Raw genomic sequence first — 17,616 nt, forward strand, 5'->3', positions numbered from 1 at the left:
AAATATATATTTTTTAAATATTTCATGAAATTGTCACTATGTACTGACAGTATAGTATGTAACAGATAATCWGTGAAATTATGAAGCTCCTCTGCTTTAGCCCTGTGCTATCTAGRAACAACCAATCAGACACAGGGGGAGGGTCTTGGCGGTGTCAATCAAAATCTGCTCATCCTCCTCCTTTCAGTACATTGTTTTTCCGCTATTAGCACATTTAGCAGCTAGTACATRAAGTTGGATGACAGCATGAAGACCCTCCTCCTAGCTCTGATCGGTTGTTTTTGATCAGGAGTGGACCAAAAACGCCCCTGAGTAAAGGGAGGCTATAATAACTCAGGATGAGGTGGAAGAAATTGATCTTTTCACAGATTATCTCATAACATACTGTCACGACATGTTGACAGTTTTAACAAGTATGTGAGAAACATATTTTTTAAAAGAGTTACATGCTGCAGCTTTAAGCCTAAAAAATCCAAAACCTTACCCAAAAATTCATTAAACGGACTGGAAACGTGACCTACCACACAACGCAAAAACACAGCATAACAAGCTAAAATCATAGTTTAAAAGTAAATCCATTTGGACAAAATGCATTGTGTACTGTGTGTAAATATGCATAATATTTAATTACAACCTGACTTTTTCTGTGAAAAACGTAAGATTTGAAAATTAAAGTTTTATGTGTCAGTTGAAAATTCTTAATGCTGAACACTAGGCATATTTTATATAAAAATTTCTTATTTGACAGAAACAGGTAACCCCACCAAAAGGTAGGGTGTCAAAAAATTGGGATAAACTCTTGTTGTTCCTCTCCACGGAAATCTTTAGTAAAAGGCGAAAGATTTATACGATCTGAAGAGAAACAAGAGTGCATGACCTACACAAGATGTAGCCGCTGTATTTGTTTCGACATCACACCCGTTTCACTTACGGTGCTATTTGACTGGCAAACATAAGAACGAATTTAAGCCTAAAAAAAAACAACCTCACAGTCATTCATTGAGTATACTGAAAACTTTACATGGACAACGTAATAACACGACTTTACGTGTTAAACGCATAGTTTAAAAGCAAATTCATTTGGACACAATGCATTGTGGGAACGCAACGGAAATCACCACGCCTTTATATTATTTAACCACTCTATTCTTGCTCAAACCCTGTGTACTGTAAAAAATTAAGACAGTGTACGCTTTTATACAATGTAGCACAACGATTAAGTTTTCATTCGATTTAACACTCCCTGTAAAAAGCTAGAGAAGGTGTTTTCTATTTCAAGGATTCATACCTGCGCACTGAGCGTTTTTAACCGAACAAGCCTGCAAGAGTCAACACAATCTAGGATCTCTGAGCAAGTTTTTAAAAAAAGCAAACGTACTAAAACAAGAAAACACTTCTAAAATATATAACTGTTTTAACACGGTGACCATATTATTTCAAAAATGAGTAACTAGGATTTTGAAGGAGAACTGAACAGCTCTCACAAAAAAATATTATACTAGTGGGATGTGGTATATTGAAAAGGCTGGGCAAGTTAAAAATACCATAACTGAGTGGGAATGATTTACGTTATTTTTATAGCACCAAACATAGACTGTTCAGTTCTAATCATAAATCTTATTCAGAGTTTCTGTATAAGGGGGACGTATTCATACCGATTTCTCCCACAGTTAATATTTCATCTCCTGTCTCCGTAGCTGCCACTTCCATGTAAGGTAAGAGCAGAAATAGCATGATTTTGGTTGACGTAGTTGTTCATGTAGAACTTTAAAAACTGCTTTAATTCACAGTGTTTATGTTAAATACCAAGAGGAACCGCATGTTTAACTTCTAATTCACCTCAATTAGAAGCTTAGTGATATTTAAACGCTACCTACATTTTCAGTCTCGCGGTCAGACGCTGGTTGTGCTCCCGTCAAAGCGCTCTCATTGGACAGACAGCTGATCTCCAGTCAGCGTCGGTAACGGCGGCAGCCAATAGCAAGAGAAAGACAAAGAGAACAGTCAGCTGCAACTGATCCAGAATCAGGGCTAAATATCATAAACACCATCCTTGTTGATAGTTTCTTCTGCAGAAGAACATAGATCTCATCACTGACACTCTACGGATTGGAGTGGTATTACACAATGGTCTCCTATCTTTTCTTAACTTTGTGTAGCGCCCACATTTATAGGCATATTTCCAATGAGTCTCGTTTGATTGAAAGTATATTTTGAAAATAACCTTATTTACAACGAGCCCACATTATTATTATTTTTTTTATTGCTGATTTAATTATAATTTGAAATGTCTTTATTAGCTGTATGTAGAAAATCATAATTAAAACCATTAATTTAAGTAGGATTTTTCATCAATCAGGTTTAAAATTTTGAATCATACTTGACTTAAGAAGATCTTAAAAGTAAAATTAAATGTAACTTACAAACGTTTGCTGCTGCTGTTGCCAAAATTGTTTGGGCCCCCCTGCGCAGCTGCTGTTACAGTTTTTTGGGTCTATTTGACCAATAAAAAGCATCGCAATTTTAAAGGCTTGCATCTGCCTTGCTTTCTTTGGTTCAAAACTGATAATTAGCACAATATTTACTGCTCATGAATTTAACATCCAACAGTCCATGCAAGTAGGTTGCATAAATGTTTATTACTTTTAGATACTGAAATGTCTCTCCCCACAAGCAACAGTCAAGAGCAACATGCAACTACACATAAAGCAATTCCAGATTTCTCAAAAATGCTATGTAATTGCATTTTTTTCAAGCTTCAGTACATAACTTTAATAAAAAATATGTTATCTCCATATTTGTTAAAGCTGTCACAATGTCGTAGCAGTTTGTTATGAGACAGATAAACAATCAATCTCCTCAATCTCCTTCCTGAATTACTAGTAATGCACCCTTCTGACCAAAACAACCAATCAGAACTAGTAGGACGCTCTTGAATTAGCCTCATTCACTCACTGCTAAATGTGCTAATGGTGGAGAAACAACTTCATTACAAGAAACCGTTTATCTGCCGTCATTGGTAGCTATGCTAACTAAACTCACAGTTTGAATCTGCCAGTTCTGTGCTATGCTAACTGCAGCACAGCACAAATCGAGGGGGAGGAAGAATGAGCAGTACCACATGAGATTGTGATTGACAGCACTAAAACTCTCCTGCCACTGACTGGTTGTTTCTAGCACTGGGAGAAGGCAGAGGAAATAGATTTTTCACAGATTACCTCTCATACCATACTGTCACAACGTAATGAGTTTTAAAAAATATGTGACAGAAATATTGATAAAAAAGTGACATACTGCAGCTTTAATTTCACTCAGGAGAGAACAGGTCAGGAGGGATGTGGGTTAGAGCTGCTGCAGACTGACTCATCTGTTAAGTGGTAAAAGGTACAAGTTAAGAATATGAATATGTTGGTATAATTTTTTCCTTAATTCATTAAATGCTAGTGAATTAATTAGCTTAGTTTGTAGCTAAGCTAATTGTGCTAAATGGTTGATAATCTCACAGTTTACCCACCTCTCGGAGAAAAACTGGGTTATAAATTAACACTCTTGCCTTTTTCTCTCTCCCCCTCTTTTTTTTTGAAAACCTGATTTTATAACTTTTCGTAGCAGCATAGTAACTGTCACAATCATTCGTGTCTTCGACTGTCTGCTGCTAACGAACCATTTAACGCAGATAGGGGGTGGGGGAGTTCAGGGCAAATATGGATATGTGTTTATTGATCTGGGAGTGGGAACATTAAATTTTTACAGCTAAAAACAATCTTTGAAAATACAATATGATTAATTTTGTAACTGACAGGGCCCTGATTTCTTTTTTTTTATATAAACAGAAAATAATTAAATTGTGGAGGCCCCCTGTTGGTCAGGGCCCCTAGAATTGTCATCACTTTCCCTTCTAATACCGCACACCTGGTGACGAATGCAGGAGTCAAATCCCGTCGCTAACGTAAATACAACCGCTATAAATGTCTGGGCAAGGCGAGATTATTGATCAATTAAAAATCAATTTCATATATGTAGACCTTTATGCACACTCATGGCTGGGAAACACTTTTCGGGGTAAAAACACTGATCTGCAACACATAAAATGAATAGAGCTGCTAAACAATAAAACCAGCTTATTTAGCAGGTCTGGGATTTTTTAAAATCCCATTCACAACGTGTTCATGAAACACACCGGAGTTACCAGTCACCAACTCCTGCCTCATCACCTCCCAAAGACGAAGCTGAAGTGAATGCGTCATACCAATTTTATTTATAAAGGACTTGAAAAACCCACAGGACCAAAGTGCTGTACATATATAATACAAATATCATAAAAATCAATGAGCAGTAAATAAATCTTTACCAGAGATGATTGTGGCCAGCGCAGTATTTGTTTACGTACATCTGAGTTTCTTCTAATTTATTAGCATCTATTGTTATTCTTTAATGTCTGCCTTTCTTTCTGCAAAATACTTTGAATTATGTTGTACAGAAATTATGCTTTAGCCTCCAAATGATTGCGACTCCTGTAGCTCTATGTCAGAAAAGGGCTTCTGTTGCACATGTGCCACCTATACCCTCCTGTAGTCCTCATTTTCTGTGTATAGGGAAAACACGTACAAATCTTGGTCATTTTGACCCGAGGACAACAGGAGGGTTAAATCCAGAGATCCTTAAGGTACATTTAGATATTTATGACCACCTAAGGTGTAATAGCTACAGATTTGTTTTGTTTACAGTATTTGAATGAGATTAGAATATCTCTCAACATCCTCAGATTCTTAAGTACTCAAGGTATTTTTTTAACAAAGCTGCATAAAAGCTAATCAGTAAAATCACTGAAAAAAATGGGTCTGTCTTTAATGTTCACCCACAAGATAACAGTATTGGACTCTTAAAAATAATTTTAAAAAGGGTTAAAATCTAAAACACAGCAGATGTGTCCAAAATTGGATTATTTCAGTTGTAAAAACAAAAAAATATCATGCTAATTCGCTTCCATCCTGTAGGGTAAAGAATATGAATTTTGTATGCCTGAATCATTACAAATTTGCAGCATTTAGACCCAGTGCAAAAAAAAAAATCTTGCGTTTCAGCAGGAAGTAAAAGGAGGCAAGAGTGTTACCAAAATGTTTACTTTATTTTTCAGCTTTTATTTTAATTCAGGACAACTCATTCAAGAACAATCAAGAAGAATTAAGCACTAATATGTTTATTAGATTTTTCTCTCTTTTTACATTTTGTCAGAGATGGATGGTGAATTTTTATCCAGAACTCGTCAACGTAAAACAAACAAACAAAAAAAAAAAAAGAATATATAATAACAATACATTAATAATCAATTCAATACAATGAAGTGTGGCGTCCGACAGAATAACAATGGCCCAGAAGGTGTAGGTTTGTTGTTTTCACTGCTTCCTCCGTGGTACTGCAACAATCACCAGCACTAACTCAACTCAATCAACGACAGCAGAGGAAGAAAACGGAGTGCGCTCACAAAGTTCTGCAACCCAGCCTCCCAAAGAGGAAACACTTTTTTTTTTTATTATTTAAATAATATTTTATCAAAGCTTCTGTTTTTATCTTCATAAAATGTTTCTAAAACTTATCTGTCTAAACTTTTTTTTTTTTTTTTTTTTTGCATTTTTGGATTCATCTCCCTTCAGAGATTTTGCTTTTTTTTTTTTAATTTTTTTTAATTTTTTTAAAGATTTCTGTCTCCATGGTGTGTATGGGAGTGTGTGTTGTGTGTGTGTTTGAGCATCTACACCTGTCACATGTGTGCGCTTGTATTTTTGATGTGTCCTTGGCTGAGGCTGGGAACAAGTCTGAGTTGTTCAAGTGCTCATGTGAATATAAAGCCTGCACTAACAGAGCTCGAAGGTGCGATGCTGAATATGTTTGGAGTGTGTGTGTGTGTAGTTCATGCCCTTACGCTGCTCTGCCTGCATAAGGTCACCGCAGGTAAGACATTCATACTGAGAGGTTGAAACTAACTCAAGCAACAACTTGGGTGGCCTGTAGTAGGATGTGTGTGAGAGTGTGTGTGTACATCTAACCAAAGTGAGCTTATCAAGGAATCTGTTTAGCTTGGATGTGCTCGAGGGTGAGCAAACATTTTGGAGTGTGCGTCTCTCAGTGCCTACCGCATGCGTTTGTGTGTGTGTGTGAGGAAAAAGAGAGGGCTGAGTGTTTGAAAACTGAGGATTCATGTACCTGCAGGTGAGCCGAGCACGCTTTCCCGTGCTTTTGCACCGGGTGTAAAGCACATGAGTCCATTTAACCACTTCCTGTTGTTGGAGAGGACTTGTATCTGTGTGTTGATTGTTTGTCTGTCTGTTTGCGTGTTTGTTTGTGTGTTTGTAAAAGAAGGCACGGAGGGTGGTGTGGGAGGCTCAGTCTCTCAGGTCCATGCTGGAGCCGAACAGAGCCACCAGCTGCTCCTCGTAGTGGGCGATGTTCCTCTTCATGATTTCCTTACAGGAGCCCAAGAGGCGCTCGAACGCCTGCACGTCTATTACTGCACAGAGAGGAGGAGAGGAGGTTATGTGCCGTTCAGCGGCCCCAAGTACTGAACTACATCACATACGGATCAACTTTTATCTCCTGAAAGCTTCTGGTTCTTATTAAAGGGGCGGTGTTATGCGTTTTCCGGGCGCACAGTGCTGTTTTATGGTACAATCAAGTAACTATGTTACGTTCAGTTACTCTAAAATTGGGAGGAGCTTTGTTGAAATAGGCACCGCTTTGTATATCAAGCACTAAGGGAGCCTGAATGGTTGCCATGGGAGACTCAAGGATTTCTCAAATATGCATAAAAGAGTCAAAACAATACTAAAGGTATGTTTATGATTAAGGAATAACATATGACAAAGCTCAAAATATTTATTTTTCATAATACTGTCCCTTTAATGATCTGTTAAACATTTTAATCCGCTATTTTCAGTTTTTGTTGTCAGAAATGCACTAAAAACAGGCTGTTGACGACAGAGGAGAGTTGTAGTAGCCGAACATTAGACAATGTAGTTAAATCCTTTTTGCAAGCAAACTCCCTGATACTAAACTACTTTGACAAGAGCTTTTAGAATTTTGTTAGCACTGGAATCACTCACAAAAGTTGCTTTCCACTCCTCAAAGAAGGGTCAAGTAAAACAAAAGGTACATTTTGACTATGGGCTCGTCAACGTTTTTTCCTCCAGGCATTTCTCTGAATCTCGTTACCAACGTAGGGAGTTTGCGAGCACTTTTGTTGTGAGGTCCTAAATCCTGCCATTCGTATGAATAACATCCATGATACCGAGGAGCTCCTCAGCCGAGTCCAGAATGCGCTCGTTGACTGTGAACAAGCAAAATCCGCTTAAAAAAAAGTCAAGATGTAACTTCTATTATAAGTGATTGTTTTCTATTAATTAAACAATATTACTCTCTTATAATCCCCAATATAAAGAGCAGAATAAAATGTTCTCAGTCTCAAAGGAGGCTCAGCGGTAAAATGAATTAGTGCTAATCCTTCACAGCAGCAGAAGGCAGGGAGAGCGACGAGAAAAAAAAAAAACTTTAAAGAGAAACCCAGAGCAACAAACAATATTGCTACAGGACAGCTGAATTACATTTTCTCTGCTTCACAAGCCAATCAGCAGTTGTGGCAGACAGCTGGTGATAACTGCCAGCTCAGTCAGCTGATAGACGAGAGTGACAGGTTTGTGTGGAAAGGTGCATGGATCCACTCATGAAGACGAGGAGACGGCGTCCATATTTCATAGGAGGAGGAGGGGAGAGGTGACAAGCTGAAGCACAGCTGTTAAAACTGCTGCTCATTTCTTCCATTTAAAGAAAAGCATGGATATTAACATCCACTCAGAAAATTAGAAACTACAAGGTTATGGCAGATGAGTTGATTATGAAATAATAATACTTTTAAACCAGTGGTGTCTAAACTTTGTCACATGGGCCAAAATTGTCAAGTCTTTTTTTATTTATGGGCCAAAGAAATGCAAATTTCAAAATACTAAAACCACAAATAAAAGATAGATGTCTTACTACTCAAGAATAAACTAAGCATACAATATTTGAAATTAAACGTATAAGAAATGTCAGTTTTTTCTTGTAGGAAACGGAAAGGTTAGTTTAAAACGTTGTAGAATCAATTCTTCAAATGAAAATAAGAAAAATATTCAGCCTATTTTCAGGATTGACAGCAAAGTTTGGGTCAATTTTTGTAAGAAAAAAATATATTCTGTATTAAGTCAATTTGATAAACTAATTAAAAGCAAATATAGATCCCCTAAAGTCCGTTTCTGAGTACAAGTCAGTTGTTAAATCTACTTCTATTTACAATAAAATAAATGAGAAACCAAAAGCATGTTTCGCTTAATGTTTTCTATTTTATAAAAATTTTATTGGCAAGAATTTTGCTCTAATTAAAGATAAAAAAGTCTCAACCACCTGTTCTGGTGGGCCACATGCAATCAATTCAGGGGCCGCAAAACTGTTCAATCAGTGAGAAATAAACACACGCGGTGCTGAAGTCGTCAGATGTTTACTTATCAGCTCTAAATTAAATTATTTTATTTACCAATAATCAGAGAAGCAAGGAACCACACAATATCCCTATGGAGCCATTTAGCTTAGATGCTGAATATCTTTTCCTTAAACATCCACATGCTGCGTCACACCAGCAGATCTCATCTCATCATTGTCTAATGTTCAGGATTACCACCAATGCTAACGGGAGTTTGTCCAACAATTAGTCTTACCCAAACATTTGACATCTCCTACTGCGTAGGCTGAGGCGGCCCGGGGCTTGTTGGTGACCAAGGCCAGCTCCCCGAAGTACTGGCCCCTGTTAGAGCGTGCTATCTCCACCTCAGAGTTGTCTGCGTGGTCTGCCTTCGTCTGCAGGGAGGAAGATGAAAAGGTTAGGAGCTCCCCGAGCGCTGCCTGTTCTTGGCGCGGCGAGAGCCGCTGAGAGGCTGTGATGGATTCCCTGCTGTTGCTAAGCAAAACCTGGAAGCCCTCCTGCAGCCTGGCAGATATTAATTGAGTGTGTGGGCTGCAGTACTCCATTGTGCTCAATAGAAATCAGCTAGTGAAAACAGTTCAAGACAATAAAAGAATTACATTGTAAAGCTGCTAAACTACAAGTGGAGGTGAGGAGGGTCTGTGCCTTACTTTACTCTTCATCATGATTTTGACTTCTCCAGATTCTACAATGTAGAAGCAATCAGCCTTGTCTCCCTAAAAATGAAAAAAGCAAAAAAAAAAAAAAAAAACAACAACAATAAATCAGAAATGGAAGTTCAGGGTAAAAAACAGTGGAAACCTGTAGTTTCCCACCTGTGTGATGATGCACTCTCCATCTGAGAACTGCTTCACTCCTAATACATCCACTATCTTCATCCTCTCTGTTGCCTGGAAAAGAAAAAAAAAGGATGTTGAAAGAAAGCAGAGCCAGGAAGCGGTCGGGACCGTCTCACTCACCGCTCACTCTCATTCAACCATTTCACACTTGTTGGGTGATCTAAGCTTACCTCCAGCGATTTCAGCAGCGGCACGGACTCGATGAAAGTCTCGTACATCCTCCTCTTCTTGGCATTGTTCTTGACAATGAGTCTTCGAAATGTTGCACGGTCCTAGGAACAAAAACATTGTGAGAACATAAAAAAAAGAAAAAATATCTCTCCTGCACAGAATGGATGTCTGGCTGTTGTCTTTCTGATTTTAGCCACCAGGAGGAGCTGCAGCAGCATAAATCATCAGACTGGAGCAGAGCTCCATTCATAGATTACATGGCTCCATTCTTAACCAGTTTGAGCATCACAGAAAGCATCGCTAGGCGTTCAGACTGTGGTCTATCTTGACAGTATGCAAAAACTCCACTCTTGCTTTTAGCAAAAATAAAGCATGAGATTGGATTTTGTAAGACTTTAAATAGTGTCCCTTCAGTTATTTTACTTTTTACAATTCAGCTTTTCATTTGCGTTCTTACCAAGCCCCAAAGTGCGCCCTCCTCGGTGGCTACGATGGTGGCGGCACGTGGCGTGTTGTACATGAGGGCCAGCTCTCCAAAGCTGCCCTTATTGTTGTACTGACCCACAGTATTTCCTGATACCTCAATGTCATACACGCCCCTAGAGAGAGGGAGAGTTGGACCAAAACAAAACAAAACAAAAGGTTAGCAAAATATTACATCAGACAGTCATTTTGTAAACTGGCCTAATGCTTTAATCAGCGACCCTGGATGGATTTTTTTTCTGCACAGTGGGTGACAATATAATTAAGAGTTTATATACAGTACGTGAAAGCAGTCAAATGAAACCAATTTTGTTTAATCCATCACAAAATATCCTCACCTCAAAAAAAGCACAACTTGATTTTTATACCACTTCCACAGTTTTTCTTCAAAATTCACCATTAATTTTTTTTTGCGGAATCCTGAATCCAATCTCTGTTTCACATTTGTTTTGCAGGATAGTATGTTTAATATGTCGAGTCATTTTTTCAGAATTAAAGTAAACTTTTTTTTTTACCTATACATTTCTTCCAACTCTTAGAGAACTTGTTTAGGGATCCAAACATTGGAGATTAGGGATTCATTTCACAATTAACAAGAAATTGTAATAATTTAAATCCAAATCTGCCAGGGGTTTGAACAGTTTTGGTCTTAACTATACGTGTCCCAAATAAAAACCTCGTCTGTTTAATTGTTAATAACTGAATTCTTTACAAAAACAAATTGTATGTAGAAGGAAAGGCCACAAAGTGCAGATCAATGCTTTGCTAATGAGTGCAACATTTGAACAGAGCAGCTCTGAACTGCCTCCTCTTTCCATCTCTATGAGGATTATACATAAGGAAGGTAATTTGCATTGATGTTGCTCGGCAGGATTAATCAGTCATTTTCTAAGAAGGCCTGTCCTCTCATTGGTTGTGCGGAGGGGCTAAAGCCCTCGTTGCTGTTGGGAGTATTAGCTTACTTTGGATTAGCATGACCATGGGGACAGCGATCGCCTGTGTTCTCAGGTAGCTCTGTATGCATGTGCCACTGAACGGCTAAGTTTCTAGCCCTTTAATTCGACGCGCAAAGAAGCCGTGATCAACGATAAATCGGTCAGCACAGAGTTAACTTTAAGCAGGAAGAAGCAGTATTTTATTTAAATAAATGCTTGAATGAAGGCAGTAATAATCAATGGTAATAATGGAGTGGGCTAGTGCTCTGACTTGTGCACAAAGTGGTGAGAGAAGACACACAGGGCGAGTGTCTGCATTGGAAATAATTTACTATCCATCCCGTTGCTGCTCTGCTCTGTGATGATTTCATTTCCTGTGATAAAATATGAAAACCTGTCACTGCATTAAACAACTGATCTTGATTGCTGAATCGCAATTACACGCAAGCATCTAGAACAATAAAGCATGTGGTCCACAAAAGAGAAACAACTGGATTGACATGCTGAGGTTAAAACTAAAGTCTTGGAGTAAATTACGCAAGCGTGCTCCATAATGTTTTACAATGATCCTTATCGCTTTATTCCATGCTCCGTCCAAATCATATTCCGGCTTCTCCCTACGGACTTGCACAGGATTTTCAGCTACTTCCTGTTTTATGGGCCTCAGAGAAGGTTGTTTATTCTTTACTGAAACGCTGCCAAATGGGAGCACACTGGCAGGGCAAGAGGCTGGATTTAGAAACAGCTGAAAGCAAGGGACAAGTAAAGCTGCCCAGAGGTTGATGAATAAATTGATATACACTGAAGTGTGGAGGAGGAGACGTGATCACTGCCTAAATAGGGACAAAACGGGAGTCATTTTGCTGTATTCTGCTCATCTTTCATGATAGCAGTATCTGTGTGCTAATGCTCACATCCCACCCTGCTGATGACATTAACTACCACTCATTACTTTGTCCACGGAAAACCCCGGCACAGTATACGACCAGGCAGGCGTGCCGCTCTCAAAGGTCATCGCTTGCATTGTACAAGGCGGCAGGCTGCGCGGGAAGGTGTGGGAGATTGAGCCCAAATGGAGCTATAACAATGTGTTGAGCCGATGTGTCGAGAATGAATAGAGGCAAATGACAGACAAACCAGCCACCGGCCAAACACCGGCAACGATACGCTCTCCTAAATGGCAGGTTTAAAACTTAGACATGTTTAAGTGGAGATGGCACATACAAAAAAGTTTGGTATTTTAATGCCTGGATATGAAAATCGGAATAAAACTGCAGCAATTTTGCTCTCGACTTCTTTTACATCCATAAAAACATCAATAGGTGTTTAAAGGCAATCTAGAAAAGGTGCAAAAATACTTGCAGATTTGTAGCTTTAAACTATGGCTGCGCAAATTTAGGAAGAAAATAAGGTGGTAACATCTCAGCTGTGATGTAGACCACAGTTAACAGCAGAATTTTATCGCTACTCTTTTCCATTATTGTGATGTCTTAACCTCGCTTCCTTGGATTCAAGCGTCTTAGTCACCGAGATCTAATTCAGGTGTGTGTATAAAAGCCAGTGAAAGTCCACTCAACTGGCCACATATACAATATTATTTGCAATCAGAGTTTGAATAAACTGCACTAACAGTACTGCACCAACATCCGTGACTGAAACAGCTGACGTCTCGTGACGATGAATGTGAACACTGTACGTTTTTAAAGACTTCAACACCCCTTGAAGGAAATAGATCATCTTTAAATGCAATTAAGTAGCCATTTATAAAAAAATTAAAAAAAAGTCCTACCTCTCTATGACATAAAAGTTGTCTCCATCGTCTCCCTGATCGATGACATGCTCCTGTGGTTGAACCTTCAACTCAAACATGGCGTCCAGTACCTGTGAGAACTGCTCCTGCAAGATGGAAGAAAATCAAAAGTTAAGAAGTGAGACATTGAATTTCACATGGGCACCATTTCTGAATGTAGAAATGATTAGATTTCATAATGACATCAACAGAACAACTGAGAGACAAAACAGGGGAATGAATGACTGGTTGGAATTCAATAGTGCAGGTGGCGTCTATGATTTTCTAGGATACGTTTCGTATAAAATGAAATGCTGGTGCTCCCTTGAAAACAGCAGGACTTAAAAGATGTGAATTTAATAACTCAATTTTTGCAACCATAACAACCAACAGTCCAGTGTCGCTCAAGTCTTCCTTTGGAACCATTCAGCAATCCCCGAAGTAGAAAAAAACGTTTTGCTGGGAAACATCCATCTGATTAATATCAAACTTCAATAAGGCCAAGAATATTAAGATGAAAAAAAGAGATTATTCTTAAAGGAAAGCAACAAAACAAAGACTCTTTTGAACATTTTCTTTGAAGCAAAATTAAAGATGAAAAAAAAAAACCCAGATAATAGTTCTGAATAGTAAAAAAACGTTACTAGATAGTCTCAATTTATTTTTTTCCTCAAACAAAAAAATGTTGACTGATGCATTTATAGACCAAATAAAGGGAGTTTTTTGTTTTGATGTATTTAATTAAAAAAGTAAAAAAAGAAAAACTTGATTCTAGTGTTCAACATGCAGATCACTAAACAAAAAAAGTTGATATTGATCAGTCTGATTTGTGCATTTTCGATTAAAACGAATGTGCATATGGTAGCATAAAGATGGATGCACATCTTCGGTGAAGATTGTTAGAAATATGTGTTATCACTTTTACAATAGTAGTTAGTTTGTTTTTTTATTTAAAGGGATTTAGCTTTCTACTGTGTGTGAGCTGATATTAGGTTGAAACCTGTGTCTTCCCATTATTTACAAGAATGTCTTTGTAACATGATTATAACAGGAGGCCCCATCTTCCTTTCTGCCCTCATGTGAAAGAATTAACTGTGTGAAAAGATAAAACTTGCTTTTCCCTCCATCTTGAATCCTTATCTACCGGGACAATCCTTACTTGTGAAACTGCCTGTGTGCAGAAGCAGTTTCTGTTTCCCCCTCTTGCCTTTCCTCCCCCCCTCCCTTTTCTTGATAAGACAAGCTTTGACCAGAGGTTTTCAGAAAATACAGTGAACCGCTTGGAGTAGAGGTTCACTGTATTTTCTCCTTTTGCAAAAGTCTGGTTTAAAATTGATATATGTTGTCTGTGGTTCTTGTATGTAGGTTAAGAAAATACCTATTGAAGATGCATTGTTTTTAATTTCACCATTCTCCAATGTCATCAGTAGCTACATTTCCTCAGTGTCGCAACACAGTCTACCTGATCTAGTGTTTTGAAGAGGAGTATGTCTCGGCAGGCCTCCTGCAGTCTGCAGCGCTGTTCGTCTGTTTTTGGGTGAACCACTCTGGGCTCAGCGTCTTCGTCGTCTTCGTCTGGGTTGAATGCTTCGGCACAAACTGACAGAAAGACATGCAATTCCATTACATTCATCCATGTTCCACATTTATACAAATAAACTATTACATAAAGAGGAAAAAAAAACACACACAGACGACAGTGGAGAGCATATAATGAGGCGACAGCCTGCAGGATAAGTGAGATGCTGGAGGAGCCCAGAGGAGGAAATGACACGTACACTGAAACATGTTTTGCCACACCAGAAGACAAACCCTGACAAGGTCATTTCAAATTGTCACTACGTATCTGCGTTTCTCCTCCTCTGCAGACACACTACACTTCTCACATGACATCTATACTAAACACACTATCGTCTCAGAATGTGTGCGTGTGTGTGCGGAAATCAAGCGAGTAACGTCTTTCCTCCCAGGAGCGGTGCCAGTGATGTTCGCAGCAGTGTGACCTCGGGAGTGTCAACGTGTCAGCTCCTTTAGTTCAGCTTGATCAGGTAGTTTAAAAAAACCCCAAAAAACAACAACAAATAGAAGAGAAAACACAGCTAAAAGTGTGAATCTGGATGCAGAACCCAGACCAATCAAAATACTGAATATGAGGTTATAAAAGGCAGACCTCGTCCTCAACATGTTGGTGTGAATATACGCAGTGATGTGTATTCTTCACTGATATCCTTTTAGATCAGATAATGGAGCAGGCAGGCTTGCTGCAATAACATTTTGTTTCTCAGCGCCGACAGATCCTTTTCCCCAGGCCGGGGGGGAAATTAAGGACAAGACTCTTAAAAATCAGAGTTCATTTCTGACATGGTACTTTGGTCAAGCCAAATACAAAAAATATTGAAACAATATTTTACAGATGTATAAGTATATCACGTGTTTTGTCAAAATGTTCTAAACCGACGTATGAGCTTCTAAAGGAAGAGGTCGTATTACACCGTCTGTCAGATGCGGTAGAGTAGAATATTAAGACAGTTTAATTTGTGATTGGATTGTGGGAGTCAGATGTACACAGCAGGAAGCAGAGAGCCGCTGGTCATCACTTTGCAGCCTGGCAGGCTGGATATGTTAGCAGCTTCTGTGAACACGAACAGCGTTGTTCCCCAGTGGAGCCATATGTTATTATGGTCCCATTGACTTGCATCTGCAGCAATACCCACTAATGGTAAGTTGTAACATTTCCCCCTGAAATGGGGTCACGTTTGTAAGGAAAATGTGTTTGAGGGTTGAGCAGCAGAGCGGAGTATGTGGGTTGTGCCCATGAAAAAAAACAAATAAAATGAAATAAAAATGCGCCAGAGCCTTTCTGCCAAAGCCAAACGGCTTGTTCTGCTGTTGGATCTCGCTTGGTGACCTTTATTCGATTTGCTGTAGGAAGAAGCCAGATATCCTGGCAGTAATGCATTAAAGAGCCATATACAACCACAACAAACAAGGAACCGCCTTCCTCATGCTGGTCACCAGTTTGGTCACGTGTTGCGGTGGGATGGCATTCCATTCCTCAACCATTTTTTGTGGGAAGTCAGCTGACGTGGTTGTGTTGGTCAGTCCAACATGAACCGCAAAGCCCAATCTGATCCCACAAGTGCTTTCCATGGCATACAGTTAATTGCATAGAAGCATTGTGATGACAATCACAAAAACCCACACAAACCTCTATTGTTTATGGTCTAATTACCAGCATTTGTTAGAATTTTTCATTTTTGAACACTACAGCAAATTGTTCACTGAAGGAGATGGTAGGAGATGTATTTCAAAGGTTCAATGAGATGCACATTGGCAGATGTGCCAGTATTGTTCAACTGATTTTCATTGCATCAATCAAGGGATTAAAGGTATGGCAGCTACATTGGATTCTAGGGTCAGGCTGGTGCAAAAATGGCACTTATATTTGGAATTCTGATAAAATGCAAATCAAACACACAATTAATAGGACGATCTGTTTATGTATAAAATTCAATGTTTAACATGTTAATGTTTGAATTAATTGTGAATGTTAAGTTTTTTTTTTTTTTTGCTCAGTCCAATAAGCAGTAAACAAACAACTGGAGAAAATGTTATTTATACACCATTTATTGGCTAATCTCTTAGCAGGAATGTATAGTTTTATAGTTGATTGGGGGGATTGACTATATCAACCATATTTTTAGTTTCTATCAAATGTAGCTCCAATATCAATAGATTATGCTGCTTCATATTTTTTTGTGTTGGGTATAAGCAGCAAAAACAACCCAGTAGGGAGAAAAACAAAACAACAAAACAATAAATATTGAATATTTATGTTTGTGGAAGGAGAAAGAATTTAATGCTATGACTGAGTGCAAATAGTAACACTACCTATTTTTTAAAAAAGGATGTTTTATTAATTGCTAAACTTTTAAGTTGCTGGTTTTTCTTTTTTTTCCATCATTTGGAAAATATACAATTTGGGGTTTAAACAGCAAGTACAAAATGAGTACTTATATTTGAGTTGCGCTTCTGCTGCGTGACATCAGGGAGAAGGGATCTGTATAATAATTTTCAATTCCACTCAAAAATACTTTTTTGATCCCAAAGGGAAAAGAATCGCTATTTAATTGCCAACAAATTTAAGAATCCTGGAAGATTCTTGTTATGGATTCTGAAGTAGTCAAAAACTGTACATAAACCAAATAACTGCTTGGACGACAACAAATGGTCATAATTAAGGTATTTTTGCACTCCATTTGTAATAGCTTTGGTGACATCGGGTTAAAGCAGCAAAGAGATTTTTAGACGGTGAAGCGGTTGTGAGTTAGTCAAGTCATTACAGAACAACTAAATTGTTTCATTGCCAAAACAGAAGTTGTCTGCCAGAAGCAACTTTACATAAAACCTTGAGATGAAAATAATTAACTTTATTTTATTTCCAGTAGCTGCGTAAACTATTCATTATCTGTGATCTGATATAAACACAAACCATTAAATCATTAACTTTTTACCGTCGTACAACACCATGATAGTAGTCTTGTTATAGAACAAGACAGCACTGTCACAGTGACTGCTCTCGCACATCAGAATGAGTGAAAATCTTATTAAAAACTAGATTTCAAATAGGCCACAAAGTTTTGATTGAAGCACCTTTAGGTAAGGGGGTTCTTTCTTACTCCCAACAAGCAGAATCCATCAAAATTTTTAAAATGATCTTAAGCAAAAACTCTAAAGATCTAAATGTAGAGGACAAACATAAAGTTGGCAAACCTTGCTGGATAAAAGACTTCAGAACTATCTTGATTTAAACCAACTGGGGAAAAAAGCAAAACACTATTATTTATACATCTATGTTTACATATGCAGTTTTTAGATGAACTTGCTTGT

The 17,616-nt window shown here is 38.3% G+C and overlaps 1 protein-coding gene across 1 annotated transcript in view; it reads right to left on the bottom strand.

Annotated features, from left to right (window-relative positions):
• Positions 1–5,677: 5,677 nt before the first annotated feature.
• The window catches only part of prkar2aa (protein kinase, cAMP-dependent, regulatory, type II, alpha A), a 42,232-nt gene continuing 30,293 nt past the window's right edge, over positions 5,678–17,616 (bottom strand). The window contains exons 4-11 of the mRNA XM_008413198.2: positions 14,189–14,325; positions 12,727–12,833; positions 9,977–10,118; positions 9,519–9,620; positions 9,325–9,399; positions 9,160–9,225; positions 8,745–8,883; positions 5,678–6,508 (exon numbers count right to left, since the gene is read on the bottom strand). Coding sequence (XP_008411420.2) covers positions 6,384–6,508; positions 8,745–8,883; positions 9,160–9,225; positions 9,325–9,399; positions 9,519–9,620; positions 9,977–10,118; positions 12,727–12,833; positions 14,189–14,325 — 893 coding nt within the window. The 3' untranslated portion in view covers positions 5,678–6,383. The remainder of the gene's footprint in view (positions 6,509–8,744; positions 8,884–9,159; positions 9,226–9,324; positions 9,400–9,518; positions 9,621–9,976; positions 10,119–12,726; positions 12,834–14,188; positions 14,326–17,616) is intronic.

Source organism: Poecilia reticulata, linkage group LG7, assembly GCF_000633615.1.
Source record: "Poecilia reticulata strain Guanapo linkage group LG7, Guppy_female_1.0+MT, whole genome shotgun sequence".
NCBI classification, from domain to species: domain Eukaryota; kingdom Metazoa; phylum Chordata; class Actinopteri; order Cyprinodontiformes; family Poeciliidae; genus Poecilia; species Poecilia reticulata.